The sequence below is a fragment of the Acipenser ruthenus genome, chromosome 8 (genome assembly GCF_902713425.1).
Source record: "Acipenser ruthenus chromosome 8, fAciRut3.2 maternal haplotype, whole genome shotgun sequence".
Classification (NCBI taxonomy): Eukaryota; Metazoa; Chordata; class Actinopteri; order Acipenseriformes; family Acipenseridae; genus Acipenser; species Acipenser ruthenus.
This window is the reverse complement of record NC_081196.1, coordinates 283,429-304,053: the sequence shown is the minus strand read 5'-3', so window position 1 is coordinate 304,053 and position 20,625 is coordinate 283,429. Positions and strand designations below refer to the sequence as shown.

Below are 20,625 nucleotides of genomic sequence, written 5' to 3'. Positions count from 1 at the left end.
TGCCCCTGCATCAGAACTCACAATCACAATGTACATAATGAAATAGCAACACAAAGAAGAGCCTGTTTTGTTGCATCTGCTCTGGAAACGGTGCTGAGGGCTTTTACTTTGAATTCCATGACAGCGGCTGGATGTTTTCTATTATATCTCCACTTCATCTTTCCTCAAGATGTCCTTAACTTTGCAAAAGCAGACTGTTGATGTCCTGTTCTGTATTAACTGATTTGGTCATCTCGGCTGTCTTGTGATTGCAAGCGAGATTTCTGAGGATCGCCGAGTCTCCTTGTTGCTGTTGGTCCTCTAGGATGTTATTTCATTCCCTCTGGATAAAAACCCATCAGAGGTAAAATGTGATGAATTAGTTCACTCAAGTAGACTCCCCCCTCTATTCGTGTGTGTGTGTGTGTGTGTGTGTGTGTGTGTGTGTGTGTGTGTGTGTGTGTGAGAGAGAGAGCTGCTTGGGAGGTGTGTGGGTGGGTGGGTGGGTGTGTGTGGGTGTGAGCTGCTTGGGAGGTGTGGGGGTGAGAGTGAGCTGCTTGGCAGGTATGTGTGTTGCTGGCTGGGTTACTGTAGGTTTAATTCTGACCTTGTCGTTCGTGTACTTAGCTGCTTTTCAGTGCCTGAGTCAGACTGTGCAAGCACTTTAATCCCACGCCCTTGTACACGTACACTTGATTAGTGGCAGTGGTTATCTCAGCAGAAGACAGTCCGCCCTCCCTTTGCATTGGTCAGGACCGGGGCAGAGGGGAGAGTCGAGAGAGAGAGAGAAGGATTCACATTAGTATTCTTGCAGAGTAATGCTGCCTGCAGAGCAAATTGATTACTACAGTGTACCTGTACTTGACATCACTGCTTTGGAAGAAAGGTAGGGCTGATTATATATATATATATATATATATATATATATATATATATATATATATATATATATATATATATATATATAATGTTTGTTTGTTTGTTTGCATTACATGCTGCAAGAAGAGCATGTCAGGACTTCTTAACCTTCTGTGACATCTTTAGAAAAACTGCTTCCTGTGATACAACATGATTTAGGTACAGTATGATGTTAGAATTTGGAATAAAACATTTAATGAAAACTGCATGCTGTTAGGACAGATAGCTCTTTTTAATTAAGTCAGAGGTGGCATAGAATTTATTTTTGTGATTTAATAATTGAAGGGGGTGGGGGTTATTTTTTGAGTGATTTATTGCTTCAATATATTTATTTAAACATTCATTTTTAGGTCTAAATGGAGGCAATGTAATGTGCTCGTGTGTTGGATTGCTTGAGCTGTGAATCAGCTCTTTTATGTATTGATTGATTGATTTGTAAAGTGTTAGTATTGGTACAATGAAGACTTTGGCCCGATCCATTATACTGTAAGTCATATGAAAGTTCATCCACAGTTCAAGCAGAGATGGCTGCATCACGAGACCGTTATCTGTTGTGATGATGATGAGTATAAAGTTCAATATTCTTTACAGAACTTTTCTAGATTGCTGTTGGCTTCTTTAATAACAGTGCAATGTTTCATGAATACCAGAACGCTTCAGTTTTGTGAATGGGGTTTGGTTTATGTCAAAGTATAGTATTGTCCACACTATGGACACTATACTGTGTTACTGTAGTTGTTTCCATAGCTGCCATGTCTTAACAATGTATTTTCAACATAGGCGCTCGACCTACATTTGTATTTACTGTTTGCAAGAGTTCCTACTAAATGCTACCACAATACTGTAAAACTTTTAAATAAATGCATGACATGACTAATTGTGAATAGCTTAGTCCTTAAACCATTGGCTGCCAGATCTGGTGCTGTGACCGTGACAGGATCTGTCGGATCTGGTGCACCAGACAATGTTGTGACTGTGACAGGATCTGTCAGAACTGGTGCACCAGACGATGTTGTGACCGTGACAGGATCTGTCAGAACTGGTGCACCAGACAATGCTGTGACCGTGACAGGATCTGTCAGATCTGGTGCACCAGACGATGCTGTGACCGTGACAGGATCTGTCAGAACTGGTGCACCAGACGATGCTGTGACCGTGACAGGATCTGTCAGATCTGGTGCACCAGACGATGTTGTGACCGTGACAGGATCTGTCAGAACTGGTGCACCAGACGATGTTGTGATCGTGACAGGATCCGTTGAAGCTGTGAAGTTCAACTAGAAGAGTAAAGGAAGAAGTCAGGAGCCCACAGCAGGGTTTAGCAGGGCAATGAGGCACAAAACAAATTGTCAGGAGTCCACAGCAGGGCAGTGAGGCACAAAACAAATAGTCAGGAGTCCACAGCAGGGCAGTGAGGCACAAAACAAATAGTCAGGAGTCCACAGCAGGGTTCAGCAGGGCAGTTAGGCACAAAGCAAATAGTCAGGAGTCCACAGCAGGGTTCAGCAGGGCAGTGAGGCACACAACAAACCCAGTGCTTCAGTGCGTGCAGGTTTACACTGGTGAGGACATCACTAATAGGCATCGGGCAGCTCGCTCTGTCCCGCCTGCATATCTAAACAAGTAGATTTCCCTCTGTACATGTTGTTGACATCATTCAAGGCCAAGTCAGTCATGTCTGAGAATTTGAACCCATGACCTTCCAATCAGGTTCAGTGCTCTACGTACTTCCATCAGCCCTTTCTTGAAAGTTTTAGAGTATTTTTTTTTATTATTTATTATTATTACTAATTTATTTTTAATTAAAACTAAGTAACAAAGTCAGCTGCAGTAGGCACACATTTCACCTGCCTCCTTCAGCTTACTGTTGTGGGGCTTTACAACACAACCTTGTACACTGAAGAGGGCACTAGCTGAAACATTAGCCTACCTGACTTCATTTGATTTTTGTTAGTATTTTAGCACCGCGAATAATGCTGTAGTGTATTTAAACACTAGGACACTGGCTTGGTGTATGAGCCCCATGCTGTAGTGTATTTAAACACCAGGACACTGGCTTGGTGTATGAGCCCCATGCTGTAGTGTATTTAAACACCAGGACACTGGCTTGGTGTATGAGCCCCATGCTGTAGTGTATTTAAACACCAGGACACTGGCTTGGTGTATGAGCCCCATGCTGTAGTGTATTTAAACACCAGGACACTGGCTTGGTGTATGAGCCCCATGCTGTAGTGTATTTAAACACCAGGACACTGGCTTGGTGTATGAGCCCCATGCTGTAGTGTATTTAAACACCAGGACACTGGCTTGGTGTATGAGCCCCATGCTGTAGTGTATTTAAACACCAGGACACTGGCTTGGTGTATGAGCCCCATGCTGTAGTGTATTTAAACACCTGTGGAAGAGTGTAGTAAACTGGCACCCAGGACGTGCGTCCTCTCAGTGCAGGAATGAAGAGGGTTGAAGGTTAGCGTAGTTTTCAAAGTGTCTTCTGCAGTCGTTGCCTCTCCTTGATTCCCCTCGCTCTGGCTTGTCTTGTAATTTAACATTGATTTGCACTGGGACACATGCTCATCTCGAGTGCTGTCCCATATTAGGAGGGATGCAGGCATCCAGGCCAGGCTTGTCTCTTCATTTTTAAAACTCAAACGCTTTGAGTAGATGCCAGCTGTTACATCAGTCCAAAGTCTTGGCTGCCCATGACCTTGAATTCAACTGTACATCCTGGAATTCATACATCACACATTTTAAATAGCTTAAATGGATTACAATTCCTGAACAATGGAAGCCATTTATTCTCCAGTATTTTGGTGACAATTAATCTTGCACTACTCATTTGAGTGCTGGTAGATTGGCTGTGGATATCACAGCTGTGCAATGTTATCTAGGTACATATTCACAGAGATCCATAACTCTACCATCACCAGGTCTTCAAGCTACTGCTGTTAATAATGTCACGACCTTCATATACGGAATGTCTCCAAGTGAGCAGAGCACATCTTTTCATCAGATGAGATAGCTTTTGTGTCCGCACTGCTTTCCTTGCCAGGGGCTAGTGAAAATCATTTAAAATGCTGTAGGATGTTATTGCATGACATTGTCAAAGAGAATAGATAATTACAGAGATGCACTACCTTTCCCCTACTGTGGGGTTGTCTCTGTGCCCTTCTAATACTTCACACTGGGATAAGAGCGATGCAGAAGGTGACTTATTTCACCATTTCTGAAACCCCCGACACAGTAGTTAAGATGTGTGTGTGTGTGTCTTTTATTTTTTCATCCTAGCCTTTCTTTAACTGTCCCTTTCGTATTGGTGGCGTCATTGCAGTGTGTCATTGCAGTGATTGACTTCAAAGGAAACATTTCAAAGCAAACTATTCTTTCAAAACCACAGTGAGTCAAGTCAAGTAGACAATGGGTTCTTTAGTGTACTGAAAAGAGGAAATACTGTGGTAGCAGAATAGTTTTGCAGTCCCTTAGAATTCCGATTGAGCGTTATGAAATATATATAAATAAATACATTTAAATTGCTTTGGGTATTGAACAACTCCAGTGAGTCGGTGAACAGTGATTTGAGACCATGGTTCTACATCTACCTAAGAGGCAGACTGCTGTCTCCAGTCAAAACCAGTCAGACGGATGTTGCTGTTTTATTCATTCACACTCCTTTAAAGATTTCAGATTGTCCTTTCTCATAGAAGCATGAATGTTGCACACATATACAGTAGTCTGGTCCGTATACGTCACGGTGCAACATAAGGGCACAGCCCTCGAGTGGAGGGCTTCTCATGGTGGCTTTATCGATGAGCGAGTTACAAAAAATGTGCATTGTGTTATAAAGATTAAACCTGTTTTAGGCTAAACTTTAAATGTTTAGTTAAATAAGCAGAGTCCTAACCTCCCTCGTCCCCTGCACTGCTCCACATTGACATAACACTAACCCTAACCTCCCTCGTCCCCCGCACTGCTCCACATTGACATAACACTAACCCTAACCCACCTCGTCCCCTGCACTGCTCCACATTGACATAACACTAACCCTAACCTCCCTCGTCCCCCACACTGCTCCACATTGACATAACCAGAGTCCTAACCTCCCTCGTCCCCCCGCACTGCTCCATATTGACTGCACCCTGCCTGGGAGATGCAGTCCTGTATGTCCCTCTCTAAGGGGGCAGGAGAGGTTCCAATTAGTGTGTGGGCTTCGTGATGTGGACGCGTGTCTGGAAAGACGACGGAGACGGACACAAATCACTTCACAGCGTCCAATTGTAACGACTTGCCATGATGACTGATCTGGGTCAGAAACAAAGTACTGACCTAGAGGTAAAAAGGCGCGGTCTCATCTTGCAGTGCACCCCGTGGTATCTGATAACAGATGCCCAGCTAGTGATGTCGTAGGGTGTACCCCACTTTAATATCCGGCTTGTACGATGTCATCTGTAGAGAAAACTACTAGGGTCTGGTTAACAGAGTAAAAGGCTTTACTGGATAAATGCTGTAGTTTTACAATATTCTGTCACTCCTTTGATTTTATTATATGGGTTGTTCTCTGCTCTAGGGGTTTCAAAAGAGTAAACAAGACTGTGCACAGTTACATGCAAACAGATGCTTATTAGGAAAACAACCTTTTAATTAATAACCACAGTGTCCAGAATTGGTTTGCTTTTAAGCTTGTTTATTGCATGGTGGTTATAACATTTCAGTTTCAAGTGTTTTCTGTACATTTATTTTTATTCCAGTCAAAGAAACATCCTGTGTTCATTTTGCCAGTACAGTTTTAAAAGGTGCATCAGAAACGGTTACCCTGATCTCCATCTTCAGGGACAGACCCAGGTTCAGAAACCCGAGTCAGGGTTACAGCAAACCAGCAGTCCGGGCAGATATCTTGATTTAATAATACCCTGCTGTAAATCCTTTTGTATTGCCTGTGAACTCGTAAAAAAAGTGTTTATCTCAAAGGTCACAGACCTGTGGGCATGTTTGTTTGAATACGTGACACAGTGAGGCTGTCGTGTAGTTTAGTCAGACACACATCTCATGCGTGTATGTAAACTCTCACTGATGTCCTTAGCATGTGACCACTGAGAACTGGAGAATTATACCAGTGTATGTGAGCATGTTTAATCTGTGGCAGTCATGTAACACGCACGTGCACACACACGCATGTACACGCGCGCGCACACTCAATAAATAAGAGTTGAAGTGCCAGTCCGTGAGAGTGCAGATTATTTACCAGGCCATGAGAGCGCAGATTATCTACCAGTCCGTGAGAGCGCAGATTATCTACCAGTCCGTGAGAGCGCAGATTATCTACCAGTCCGTGAGAGCGCAGATTATCTACCAGTCCGTGAGAGCGCAGATTATCTACCAGTCCGTGAGAGCGCAGATTATCTACCAGTCCGTGAGAGCGCAGATTATCTACCAGTCCGTGAGAGCGCAGATTATTTACCAGTCCGTGAGAGCGCAGATTATCTACCAGTCCGTGAGAGCGCAGATTATCTACCAGTCCGTGAGAGCGCAGATTATTTACCAGTCCGTGAGAGCGCAGATTATCTACCAGTCCGTGAGAGCACAGATTATTCACCTCACTGAACTGTGAGTGGTTAAGGTTTCAGGTTCTGTTCCACTCCATTAGTGTTTAAAAGGTGGTGTATGGCAGAGAATGTTTCAAACTGAACAGATCAAATCTTTTCACTACAGGAGACAGTGATTCAAGATCCAGAAATTGTACAGCCAGTCTATAACACTGCTGTTTTTACAAGTCTTGTGTGATATGCTTTGTGTTTAGAAGGATTTGTTTGTATTTATTTAAATTGTAAATTTCCCAATTTGATATTTGTCAGGAGGAGGTAATTTTAATATAAATAAAAGCCTAAAGCTTTATTATTTTTTTCTAAAACATTTTTTTTTTTCTCAATGATTAACTTTTTAATTTGTGTTCTTAACCTTTTCAGTCCTGTCGGGACCTTTCTTAGTGCTGTACAATATACTTTTGATATATTTATAATAGTACTGTCTGTTGGTTTTCATTGCATGCTCTTTTTCTTTCAGGTGAATCTCCACTTCATAAAAGAAGGAAAAGGAAAAAAACGAATCTGTGGGCTTGTGGAAGCGCGCAGACCCTCGGAGCAGATCCCATCTCCGTGGATTCAGTTTGGAGGGATCCTTCTGAGACTCCCTGGGAGCTGGAACACGTTAATCACACAGCATCATGTGCTGAGGATTATCAGTCTGCCCCACTGCAATGCCCCACTGCATTCATTCCTGCAGAAAAATAATATATATAAAATAAAAAATATGACAGTTGGATAGTCCACCACGAGTGTGTGCAGTGGATTGCTCTACACTAGGAAATACATTCTTCTATTTTGTGACTTTAACCAATTTTTTGTATTGTTATTTAAATCGAGGTGAGGGATCATATTGGAGAATCCTGCTGTTGAACATGACTCATGGGGAAGAGCCTGGCTCTGAGATGCACCAGGATTCCGTTGTTTTAACTTACCTTGAAGGTTTACTAATGCATCAGGTAGCCGGGGGGTCAGGTGCCGCAGCTACCAGACGGTCAGAAGCTGGGCACAGCGACCAGGACCACAACAACAAGCCCGCCACAAGCTATCTTCTGCCGAGCCATGGCTCCTGTCAGGAGGAAAGGCGCACAGGTCCCAGAAGCGGCACGCAACACTTCAAGAAAGCCAGACTGCTGCAGTCCTCCGAAGCCTGGAGTGCACCCGAGAGGCAAAGGCTGCCCGATCCCACTGTAGATCTGAACGGACAAAGCAGGGACCTGTTAACGGGAGCTCTGGGCGACTCTCCTAAATGCAATCAGGAAAGCACTTTGCTCGCCTCCCTGCTCCAGTCGTTCAGCTCAAGGCTGCAGAGCGTGGCGCTGTCCCAACAGATCATGCAGAGCCTGCAGCATCAGGGGTATCCTCGGAGTGACGAGAGTGCCCCGGATGAAGAGGAGGCCCTCGGCTGCTACGGAATTGCATCCAGCCGCTTGAAGGGCTTGATGAAGAGGAAGAACAAAGTGCCGAGCCGGAGCAGCGTGCCTTACCGGCGGAGAAACAGTCAGGAGAGGGCTTCCGAATCCCCTCAAGCGGCGCCGCCAGCTTCTGAGCCTCTGTCCTGTGCAGCGAGGCTGAAGGCAGTGGCCAGCCTGGTCGAGCACAGGTCCAGCCCTGTCGCTTCCCCGAAACCCAGCGTCGCCTGCAGCCAGCTGGCATTGCTGCTCTCCAGCGAAGCCCACCTGCAGCAGTATTCCCGGGAGCAAGCCCTAAAATCCAAACTAGCTGTGCGGTCAGCCAGCGAGAGGCTTGCTGCCATTGCCAGTCAGAAGCTGCAGGACAACACGCAGACACACGGAGGCCAGCCCCAGCTGTCCAAGGAGCCGACAAGCCCTTTAAATGGTCAGTGCGGTCCATTCCTCAAAAGTGCCGATTCGAGCAAACACAATCCTACACCCATTCCAGGACACAGCAGCTCCCCGAGGAACCCCAGTTCTTTGAGAGACAGAGGCGCCTTTGTGAAGCCCAGCCCCAGAGCATCGCCATACTGCAGCAGCTTGCTTTTGCACCTTTTGAATAACCACAACACGCAGAAGCAAGTTAATGGCCATCGTCTGATGGAGGGGAGTTACCACGCCTTTTCAAACCACAGCTCACCGGCGCCGCGATCCTCCGGAGAATACTCAAATCACGACAACAGTCTGACCGAAGACAGCAGTGATGCGGAAAGCTTTCATTCACGCTGCTCCCCGATAGACCTTTCCTTGAGAGCCCGGACAAGCCGTCCGAGCTTCGGTTCAGCAGGATCCTTGGAGACGTTGACCGAGTCCCTGATAAGCAACTGGAACCCAGAGACCCCTCGGCTTCCTACCCCGGAGACCAGACCTCGAGAAAACTGTTCAGTTACAAAACCTTATCAGAAAGTGACTCTTCTGCAGTTGCTCCTGGATCATAAAAACAGTGAAAAGACGGACATGGGTTCAGATAAGCGAGAGCTGCAGAATGGTTTCAGCCCTGAGCATCGCGGCGCACCGACTGGGAGAGTGACTCCAGTCAGAAGGTGCGAGGAGTCGATGAAAAGAAACTCCCCAGATGCTCTGAGTTTTGGGAAAGTTGAAAGCTTGCCTAAATTCCGTCATTCTCAAGAAGCTGTTGTTGCTTCATCTCCGTCTGCATCTCCGTACAGCTTGAGACCACCTTCCAGGATGCAGGTGATCCCAACACTGACTCCTCTATTGGATCTGAGGAAGAGCAGTAATGATAATACTAGCGCCGGCAGAGCAGGAGCATCCCCTCATGAGGCCGCAGAAGAAGCATCATTTAGTGCTAGCAAGTTGTTGCAAAACTTAGCTCAATGCGGATTACAAAACTCAGCCCAGTCTCCTCCTTCACTGCCTTCAGTGCTTGCCAGTAAAAGGCAGACATTCGAAGTGAAAGCGGACAAGCCAGTGGCTTTGCTGGAAAGGCTCAGTGCTCCTGTTGCAAGGAATACAAGCTCTGCTTTAGAAGAAGCCAGCATGAATATGAGCGAGCCAGCTTCTCTGGCAGAATCCTGTGTAGCTTCTGGTTCAGAAATAGAGAACCTGCTGGAAAGACGCTCCGTCCTGCAGCTTCTCATGGGAACGGGCGACAGCAAAGAAAAGACTCGGTTTACACGTAAAAGATCCACAAGCAAGGTGGGCTTATCAGAGAGGCAGCCCGGCCAATCTTACAGCAGCGGAGGCTTAATCGAACCCGTGCTGGAGGTGAAAATAAAGACTGAACCCAAAGAGGAGACCTGCACGTCCGAGTATGAATGTGAAGCAGATACAAGCCAGTCTGAAGAAAGAGGTGAAAAACACCACAGCCCTGTCCCTCTCCAGGTCTCTGCTTCACCCAGAGACATGAAGCAGGAACCTGGCACTATAGCTCAGGAACCTGTCCCTCGAGACGGCCTATTGAGCCAGCTGTTGAAACAGCCGCCCAGTGCTTATCATGCAAATAAACACACTGATGGGAATGTGAACAGTCTGAAAGAAACGCAAACGCTGAATCAAGGAACAGTCGTCCCCAAAAAGAGAAAACTCTTCCTTGCTTCTGAAGAGCGCTTTCTCAGCCCGGTCCGAATGGAGATTTCCAATGAGCAGCACACCTCCTCGACGGAGCCCCTCTGCAGGTCCTCGGAGACGTGGCTCTCCCGCCACGCTGGGACCCAGGTGGAGGCTGAGGCTGTCGGTCATGTTGGGTGTTCAGCCAGCGAGTCTCCTGGGTGTGCTAAAGACGGTAAAGACTTCAACGTGCTGAAGCAGTTGCTCCTTTCCGATAACTGCCTGAAAGATTTGTCCCAGCAGAGAGGTACAGCCAGCCCGTCGGTTCTGCAGAATGACTGCAAGCCTAACGGAAGATTGAAATACAGTCCCGAAACCAGCAGCTTTCAGCGTAATCTCAGCCCGCCAGCATCGGGCCCTCTAGACCTCAAGATCTCCCAGCATGCATCTGTCGGAAGCAGCCCGAGTGGCTCTCCTTGGGGGGGCCATGTGGCAAGACAAGAATCGCCACAACTGAACCTCGTCCCTGTCAATAGTGAGGCGGAGGGCCCTATTAGATGGGTAATCCGGGGGGATGAGAAGTGCGACGCGAACAAAGATTACCCCAGACTGACCAGGTCAAACCCCATACTTTACTACATGCTCCAGAAAGGCAACTCCAGCCTCAGCAAAGAGGGAAAGCAAAGGAGAGCTCAGGTAGTCAGCCCGCCTGAGCCGGTACAGTATGGACTGCAGGTTCAAATTAAACAGGAGCCCACATCTGAAGAGGAAGCTTACAACCACGGAATGAACCTGAAACGCTACGCGCAGTCCAGGCTGCGTAAAAATCACAACGGAGGACCGAGTGATATATTGGAAAAAGTGCCGGCAATCAAGACCGAGCCTGACTAATGTTAGAGACAAGCCAGCAGACGAACTCGGAGAGCAAGTGGCGTGTCAAGCAGAGCACTAGTGATTTCCAATCTGCTGTGTGTGTGTGTGTGTGTGTGTGTGTGTGTGTATATATTTTGTATTATTGTACATGTGATACTGGTATGCCTTGATGTTTTGAATTTGGAGAGTAAGAAAAGCAGCCTGAAGGGAGGTGCTCGGATCCTACATCCATGTTGGTAAAGCATGTAGTGCGCATCCTGCACCCCAGTCCTATGCATCGCCACCCTGCCTAATGCTTTATAAATATTCTTTTTTCTTTTTTTTTTTTTTATATATCTATATAAAGTGAATCCAACTGTAAATGAAATGTAATGGTGGGAGCAGTCCGAGTACATCATCCACCCCATATAAAAGCTTACCACAGTAAAAGCATAGCACAGTGAAAGCATGGTCAAGCCTACGTAAGCATTGTAAACAATAGCGAGGTATGGTAAAGCATATTCATACACATTTCAAACCAGGGTAAACTATGGGAAACGCATAGTGTAACCAATGGGAAAAGCATGCGAAAACTGCAAAAATACCTTGGTAAACTTTTCTAAGGGCCGCTGGATTTCAGCAGCATTCAGATGTAAATCTCTGTTCTAATCCACAGCCTCCAGTAGTTCCAGGCTCGTCGTGGGAAGGTTGCTCGGTTTGTCTGCTTGTTTCATGGGCACTTATTGATTGCTCATTGCTATCGCCGCTCAGATATATTGTTCTCTTACTTCCAGTTTAAACGTATGTTTTTAGTGAAGCATCTTTTAATGGTTTGGTAATGACGGCAGACCGCCGATCTGTGTGCATGGTAAACCTGTTTTGGAAGGTCTGTGTTTTAGTACATCTTTTGGTTCAGCTATGCATCTTCCCTGCCAGAGCTCCCTGTGTTTGAGCTTTCTGATTCTGTTAATTCTCCCGAGAAACCAACGTAATACCTGGGTGCATATTTAAAGACAGTATTCCCCTCTGAAAGGATGGGGCCCTTACCAGCGGTTCTGCTTGTTGCCTCTTCTGATATCACTGTACTGTCCATGCTAATCCGTAGACTATCCTTCTTACTGAACTTGAGAGGTAACATGCCGTTAAGACCAAGCAGAAACATACCTACCCTCGTAGGTTTGATCACAGAACATGCTGATTGTGTTAGTCATGAGACTGGCTAGGTGTTTCTGAGTTTTAAAAGCATGTCTATACTGTGAAGAGGTGTTTTTTTTTTTTTATTTAACGTTGTATAAAAAGTTTTATAATTATTATTTTTATTATTTTGTTATTTTAAGGTTTTGGTTGTGTGTGTTTTTTCTCTTCTTTTGAAAGAAACACATCGCATGTGGAACTGTGTTGTGTAATTCAGACCCTCCAGAATGTAAAAAACAAACCCTAACACTGAAATTGAACTGTTGCTATCAACAAAGAAGAATTTCAGATAAATGAAGGTCAGCTTTTTATTTATTTTTTGGATGTTGCTTGTTGGCTAGAGACTGCATGAGCAATGTCAAGCTGACCCAGACTTTTATTAAACAACCCTCTGTTACCTAAAGTGAAAATCTGACTAGAAAAAAGAGGATTTCATTCAAATAAATGAAATGGGCCATTCTGTATGCAGTTGGTGATACTGTTGTGTGTTTTTTTCACCGGATTGGTTTTGGTAAATATTATACTGGTATTATTTATTCGGCTATTTTTATTTATTCAATAAAAATAAATAAAAAAAGAACTGGAGGGTCTGATTTGGTACTGTTTATCACACACAGCTTTAAGTCTTAAGTATGAAATATTTTAACTTGTTTTTAGTAGTTCAGTCATATCGAGTGATGTGTATATATGTGTTTATTTTTTTTTTTTTTATTAAGAAACTATTTGTGTAAATAGTACTTTCATTATGAAAGATAGCTATTTTGTATTGTTCAAAGAAAAAAAAAAGTACTAGTTTTAAAACTCCTGACGGTAATGTAAATTCTGTGTAAAATTGTACATAACGAGCCTGGGGTGAACCTGTTTCTTTTGCATGTGTCTGTATGTGGTAAGCTTATGATAATCTCTATGTGTGATGCTCTACATTGCAGCCTGTTGCATGCAAAAGCATGTGGGGAGGGACCAGGACCCTGAGCATTAAAGCTGGATGTTGGGGGGGGGGGGGGGGGTGTGGAAAGTCTTAATCATGACTTCTGATGTGATCAGTAGTAATGTACTGTATGTATGTATACCTGTATATAGAGCAGAGCAAAGAGCTGTAAAATAGCAACATTATGATTACAATTGCAGATCGCTATCAAGATGTTATGTCGCCGTTCCAGGTCACATGCTGCAGCATTACTTTTTTTTTTTTTTTTCTTAAATAATGATTATTATTTCTTTTAGTTTTTGGTGTTTACTTGCACAGACTTTAAATAAAGTACTAAAACGCACTATTTGCATAACATTGTTCTTATTTTTTTGGCGTGGTTTCATTTCTTTTCCTGGCAGGTGTGTGGCAGTTCTCATTCTCCTGCTCTAGGTCTTGTGTTCAGTGGTGATGGCACAGATCACAGTGATCTGCAGAACGTGTTGCAGTCCTGGATACAGAAGCACCTGCCCACCGAGCAACAACAAACAGCACTCTGTCAATCCCAGTTCTTTACCTCGCAACAGGGAGTGCATGTCAGAGAGGTGAGGGGCAGCCTGCTAGCACTTCACAGGTTAAAGTGCTTTGATTCACTTTCCCTCGTTCACCGAGTAACTAAAGGGCAGTGGGCTTGACACGTTCACCATAGCAACCAGTTCAATGGTGTGAGAAGCTGACTAAGCACTGCATTGCATTGTGGGAGCTACTCATGTGATCTAAACAGCAGTCTATATGAATACCATTTAAATCCTTTCACCCTTTTGTGGAACAAGATGAGGAAACCCCCAGCTATTTAGATATGGTGCAATGCTTGTAGGTCGACGGGAGGAAAAAGCACAAGCTGATTGGGTGTAATCCCGACACCAGCAACCACGAGTTCACCTGATTGCTGACGGGGCTCTGAGGAGCTGTATAAACTCGGCCCTTGCTGATGAGGTTTTGAGGAGCTGTATAAACTCGGCCCTTGCTGACGAGGCTCTGAGGAGCTGTATAAACATGGCCCTTGCTGACGGGGCTCTGAGGAGCTGTATAAACTTGGCCCTTGCTGAGGAGCTGTATAAACTCGGCCCTGGCTGACGGGGCTCTGAGAAGCTGTATAAACTCGGCCCTTGCTGACGGGGCTCTGAGGAGCTGTATAAACTCGGCCCTTGCTGAGGAGCTGTATAAACTCGGCCCTTGCTGACGAGGCTCTGAGGAGCTGTATAAACTCGGCCCTTGCTGACGAGGCTCTGTGGAGCTGTATAAACTCGGCCCTTGCTGAGGAGCTGTATAAACTCGGCCCTTGCTGACGAGGCTCTGAGGAGCTGTATAAACTCGGCCCTTGCTGAGGAGCTGTATAAACTCGGCCCTTGCTGATGAGGCTCTGAGGAGCTGTATAAACTCGGCCCTTGCTGACGGGGCTCTGAGGAGCTGTATAAACTCGGCCCTTGCTGAGGAGCTGTATAAACTCGGCCCTTGCTGATGAGGCTCTGAGGAGCTGTATAAACTCGGCCCTTGCTGACGGGGCTCTGAGGAGCTGTATAAACTCGGCCCTTGCTGAGGAGCTGTATAAACTCGGCCCTTGCTGAGGAGGCTCTGAGGAGCTGTATAAACTCGGCCCTTGCTGACAGGGCTCTGAGGAGCTGTATAAACTCGGCCCTTGCTGAGGAGCTGTATAAACTCGGCCCTTGCTGATGAGGTTCTGAGGAGCTGTATAAACTCGGCCCTTGCTGACGGGGCTCTGAGGAGCTGTATAAACTCGGCCCTTGCTGAGGAGGTGTATAAACTCGGCCCTTGCTGACGAGGCTCTGAGGAGCTGTATAAACTCGGCCCTTGCTGACGAGGCTCTGTGGAGCTGTATAAACTCAGTCCTTGCTAACGGGGCTCTGAGGAGCTGTGTAAACGCAGCCCTTTGTTGACTTACAGGTTGCAAATGAAGCCTGCACTTGTGACCTGTTTCCCCCTTGATTTCTTTAACAAAATGCTTTGTGGACCTGAAAGTGTAGAAGATGACAATTTCCCTGCCCTCTGGAACAGCCCCAGCGGTGTTTTGCATGAAAATCTGATGTATTAACAGCTCATGCATGTATTTGGTTGTATATCTTGTGTACAGTATATATTATATTAACAGCACACACGTATTCAGTTGTATATCTTGATTACAGTGCCTTGCATAAGTATTCACCCCCCTTGGACTTTTCCACATTTTGTAGTGTTACAACCTGGAATTAAAATTGATTTAATTGGGATTTTTACCATTTGATTTACACAACATACTTAACACTTTGAAGGTGCAAAATATTTTTTATTGTGACACAAAAGTTAATTAAACAAAAAAAAAGACATTTGTTGGTTGCATAAGTATTCATCCCCCTGAGTCAATACTTGGTAGAAGCATCTTTGGCAGCAATTACAGCTGTGAGTCTTTCTGGGTAAGTCTCTACCAGCTTTGCACATCTGGATCCTGCAATTTTTACCCATTCTTCTTGGCAAAATTGCTCAAGCTCTGTCAAGTTGGATGGGGACCGTTGGTGAACAGCAATTTTCAAGTCTTGCCACAGATTCTCAATCAGATTGAGGTCTGGGCTTTGACTGGGCCATTCTAAGACATTCAGGTTCTTGTTTTTAAACCACTCCAGTGTAGCTTTGGCTGCGTGTTTAGGGTCATTGTCCTGCTGGAAGGTGAACCTCCACCCCAGTCCCAGGTCTCTTGCAGACTGAAACAGGTTTTCCTCTAGAATTTCCCTGTATATGGCTCCATCCATCTTGCCCTCAATCCTGACTAGTTTCCCAACCTGCTGATGAAAAGCATCCCCATAACATGATGCTGCCACCACCATGCTTCACTGCGGGGATGGTGTTCTCAGGGTGATGAGCAGTGTTGGCTTTGCACCACACATAGCGTTTTGCGCTAAGGCCAGAAAGTTCAATTTTGGTCTCATCAGACCAGAGAACCTTTTTCCACATGTTTGCTGTGTCTCCCACATGGCTTTTGGCAAAATCCAAACAGGATTTGATATGTTTTTTTTTCAGCAATGGCTTTCTTCTCGCCACTCTTCCATAAAGCCCAGCTTTGTGGAGCGTCCGGGTTATAGTTGTCCCATGGACGGTTTCTCCCATCTCAGCTGTGGATCTCTCCAGCTCCTTCAGAATTACCATTGGCCTTCTCTAGGCAGAATCGCGGTTGTGCCATATTCTTTCCATTTTTTAATAATGGATTTAATGGTGCTCCGGGGGATGTTCAAAGTTTGGGATATTTTTTTATAACCCAACCCTGATTGGTGCTTCTCCAGAACTTTATCCCAGACTTGTTTTGATAGCTCCTTGGTCTTCATGATGCTGTTTGTTTAGATATGCTCTCTAACAAACCCTGGGGCCTTCCAGAAACAGGTGTATTTAATCTGAGATCATGTGACACTTTAATTGCACACAGGTGGACTCCATTCAACTAATTATGTGACTTCTGAAAGCAATTGGTTGCACCAGAGCTTATTTAGGGGTGTCACAGCAAAGGGGGTGAATACTTATGCAATCAAGACTTTTCAGTTTTTTATTTGTAAATAATTTTGAAAAATATGTAGATTTTTTATCCCACTTTGACATTATGGACTATTTTGTGTAGATCAGTGACAAAAAAATCCTAATTAAATCCATTTTAATTCCAGGTTGTAACACTACAAAATATGGAAAAGTCCAAGGGGGTGAATACTTATGCAAGGCACTGTATACTATATTAACAGCATACCATAGAGGCTCTGTGTCATGACTGTATGATGTCACAGGGGGTCTCAGCCCTAGAGCGTCTGTGTAGTGACTGTATGATGTCACATGGGCTCTTGTGTTTGTGGCAACAGTCTGCACCACGGCCCACCTGTTGGTTAAATGAAGGCCCTGGTTTGAGCAGCAGCAGAGGTGTAAGCAGGTCATACTTTCTTTCTGTGAGCATCAGACAGACTTTTACTCCAAGGTCAGGATTTAAAAGTAAAAATAGGTTGTGTGCTCGTTGTGGAAGGATATGACCGGCAGTGGCTTAGCAGCACTAAGCTTCGAGCAAAAGCATGACCGATTCTGGATCGAGAGCACATTTTATTTCGTTTTACATTTTGAATCTATTGCTGACATTAGAGCTCTTTTATTTTGTTTCAATGAGTAAAGGAAGCTGTTGTGTGTGTTAATAATTATTCTGTCCACCACAGCAAGTTTAATTCCCACCCATGATACAGTAAGTGTTTGGCATCAGTGCAACAGTGTTACTGATGGAGTCTCGACACTCATATATTCAGACAGAAAGTGGGATCTATAAATACTGAAAACGTTGGTTACAATACTAATACTGTACTAATACTGTAGAGGATTATGTTCACAATACATGCCCCACTCTGTCCCATATAAACACATGGAAACTGTATGAGGACTGTGATAGTTACTGAGCCTCCTGTTAAAAGAGACACCCCGTGTTCAGAACAGCAGCGCTGTGTGCTGAGAGAGGCACACAAAACTCTGCCAGGCTTGGCCTTCAGTCCCATTTCACATCGTCCATTTAACCTCCCCTTTATCTGCGCTTCCACTTACTACTCTTTCTTTAAACTCCAAGCAACCTCTCATCTTTATATGAACTTTCAGCTAATGTACATCCTGCTCGAACTACGAATGACCCCGCGATTCCTTCATCTGAAAAAACTGAACTGGTCATGAGGTAGCAGTCAAGGTTAGCAGCTGAACTTGACAATCAGCCCCTTGTCTGATTAAGAAAACATTGCAGGACTGTCTTGGCCCACGGGACATGAGCAAGGCTTGTTAGAAATGTCATGTTGAGCATTTTCATCCAGCGAGCGCTCTGTTCTCTCAGCCAAGAATTTACACAGAGAGGACGCTTACGGGATCCTCCATTACCACACTCTGATTCAGGCTTGATCTGTCCAGGGAGACGCTGTCAGGTTAGTCATTTATTAAGAAGACGTGCTGCTTCTGGAGAGTAAACCTGGGCTCCTGAAAGAGCAGCTGTTGTAAGGCCAAAGAGATTCAGTTAACCCTTTCTGGATGTTTTATAGTCATCCTCACTTGTCATGTAGTAAAGTCACTGAGAAATATTATACATCAGCTGCTCCAAGGAGGACAGCTGGACTGCCCTCTGCCCTGCGCCTATTCAAAGAGGCTGGTACTCCTCAAGGACAGCTGGACTGCCCTCTGCCCTGCGCCTATTCAAAGAGGCTGGTACTCCTCAAGGACAGCTGGACTGCCCTCTGCCCGCGCCTATTCAAAGAGGCTGGTACTCATCAAGGACAGCTGGACTGCCCTCTGCCCCATGCCTATTCAAAGAGGCTGGTACTCCTCAAGGACAGCTGGACTGCCCTCTGCCCAGTGCCTATTCAAAGAGGCTGGTACTCCTCAAGGACAGCTGGACTGCCCTCTGCCCCATGCCTATTCAAAGAGGCTGGTACTCCTCAAGGACAGCTGGACTGCCCTCTGCCCCATGCCTATTCAAAGAGGCTGGTACTCCTCAAGGACAGCTGGACTGCCCTCTGCCCCATACCTATTCAAAGAGGCTGGTACTCCTCAAGGACAGCTGGACTGCCCTCTGCCCCGTGCCTATTCAAAGAGGCTGGTACTCCTCCAGCATTCCAAAACCTCTGCAGGCCTGCCCTAGAGCCACAGGCTGTCTTGAAAGGGCTGTGGTATATTCCCTTTGCATGCACTACCTCATTTAAACCACAGGGGTCAGTCTTGTGCTGACTCCAGAGTCCTGACCCAGACCCACAACCCGCTGCAGGACCGTCTTCTTACCCGTGACCCAACCCAACACGCTTTAATAAGACCTGCAACCCGACCCGAACCTGCAAGTGTTTGTCTTACCTACTGCCTGCGTCGACTGACTCTCTCACAGACTGACTCTATCACAGATATCTCTACCATTCAAACACAGATATCTTTACCATCCTCCACAGATTGAGTTTATACAATGGGCTATACAGTGTGGTAGCTTTCTCTAGTGGCATGCATGTATTTTTACATTTTAACATATCAACTATCTCTACTTACTTTACTATGAAATGCCTGTCTATTGCTTTCGTGTCACCCGTTGAAAGGGAGCTACACCTGTGCTTTCACAGAGATGATGTACCAGTTTTGTGGCTGTCATTCACAGAAACACGATGACAGGTTTTACAAGCAGCGAATCCAGTCACATGTTCATTATTTTCATTGGCTATGATTCCAATATAATTCCACACGTGTGGTTTACCCGTCGCACTGTTATCCACTACATGATATAATCCTGCGCTATCACCAAGCAGACATGATAAAAGGATCTTGCAACGTATCAAACAAGCAACAATACAAACCGAGAACACTGCTTAGTCAGCTGACTCCTCCCGAATCACCTCCTGCTCTGGTGCAGGAAATACATTGACCTTCTAATACGTTATTTGGGAAAGCGGTACAGCCGAGTACGCTGAAAGGACAGAAAATGTTTTTGGTGATTTCAAATTCAGACCCGAGTCTGACCCCAAAATTTATTTTTTTTGACCCGCACCTGAAAGTTGACAATCCGCCTGACCCCCGACCCCATTTAGGACTCTAGCTAACGCCTCTTCGTTGTTGTCGTTTTAAGTCATAAAAGAATATGCTAAAATGGGACACTCACTTCAAAGCTCTGAACGATCCAGGCTTGCGTTATTAGCAAGCATATCAGTGAAAAGTGAAGACGCCAGGCATTGCTATTGCCTGGACCATGACTCAGCAGCGTACAGTAAGTGTAGAGAATGTGTGAGGCCAGCTCTGGGTTGTTTTGACTGTTGTCTCCAAGCTGTTTCCTTGTAACCAGGTGAAGGTTGACATGTTTAGCCAGCATAGCCTTTGTCATCCGAAATCAGGTGCAGAAACTAGGCCGTGGCCCTGATTCATTTCCAAGAACGTCACAGGCGATTGCTGTTCAGATTCGCTTTGAAGTGTGAGGTGGGATCCAAGGTAACAGTGTTTGAATTCATTAGGAGCTCCAGACCACACCCCCAGTGCAGTTACAGCTCTCCTTCCTTTCTTCACTTTTTTAACACTCCTGTTTCACATTTTCTTACACTTATAAAATCAAGCTTTAGAATACTGTATATAGGAGACACGGTGGCGTGGCTGTGCTGTTACTGTGTGTGTTCCTGCGTGTGAAACAGCATGAAGGAGACAACGCCACAGCCATGCCACGCTATAACCAGCGCTAGAAAGAGCTGCCTTAACGAACGAGAAGTGGTTTTATAGTTTGTTTGTTTTTTAATTATAAATGCTGAATGTCTCTGCACAGTGCCTTGTTTCAGAAATCCCCCAGACGCCTGTCTCAGCCACAGTGTACAGAATGTGTCTCTGTGGATGTAACGTCTGTCTCCAGCGAATCCGCGTCTTACTTTGCTGTTCCCGGCTCGTACGACAGCAGCAGCAGCAGGTCAGACGCGTGTGAATCACGTAAAGAAGGCTGGCTTGTGACTCCTCAGGCTCTAATCATAGACAGTGACGTTGTTCTTGATAATCCCTGTCGCTCTGCACTAGCAACCCCAGCTATTGATTGAAACTAGGTTGTGCCTCTGTTTAAGCATGAGAATGTGAGACAGTCAGAATGCCAGCTGGGTTTCAGGTCTCTTCACTCTTTGCACAGATACCGCTGCACAGACTAACCAGATGCATTGCACACAGTGTAGCGTCCCTTGTGTTTTCT

General features: G+C 45.4%; 1 protein-coding gene across 5 annotated transcripts in view; it reads left to right on the top strand.

The window, feature by feature from the left end:
• LOC117973060 (nuclear receptor-interacting protein 1-like) overlaps positions 1-13,260 on the top strand; it is a 29,838-nt gene extending 16,578 nt beyond the window's left edge. For 3 of the 5 annotated variants that reach the window (XM_059027919.1, XM_059027918.1, XM_059027921.1), the window contains exon 2: positions 6,952-13,260. In XM_059027919.1, coding sequence (XP_058883902.1) covers positions 7,346-10,825 — 3,480 coding nt within the window. In that variant the 5' untranslated portion in view covers positions 6,952-7,345 and the 3' untranslated portion in view covers positions 10,826-13,260. Of the gene's footprint in view, positions 1-552; positions 866-1,034; positions 1,057-6,951 lie in introns of those variants that run through there. The other 2 variants (XM_059027920.1, XM_059027922.1) reach the window with 2 other exon arrangements.
• The last annotated feature ends 7,365 nt before the right edge of the window (positions 13,261-20,625 follow it).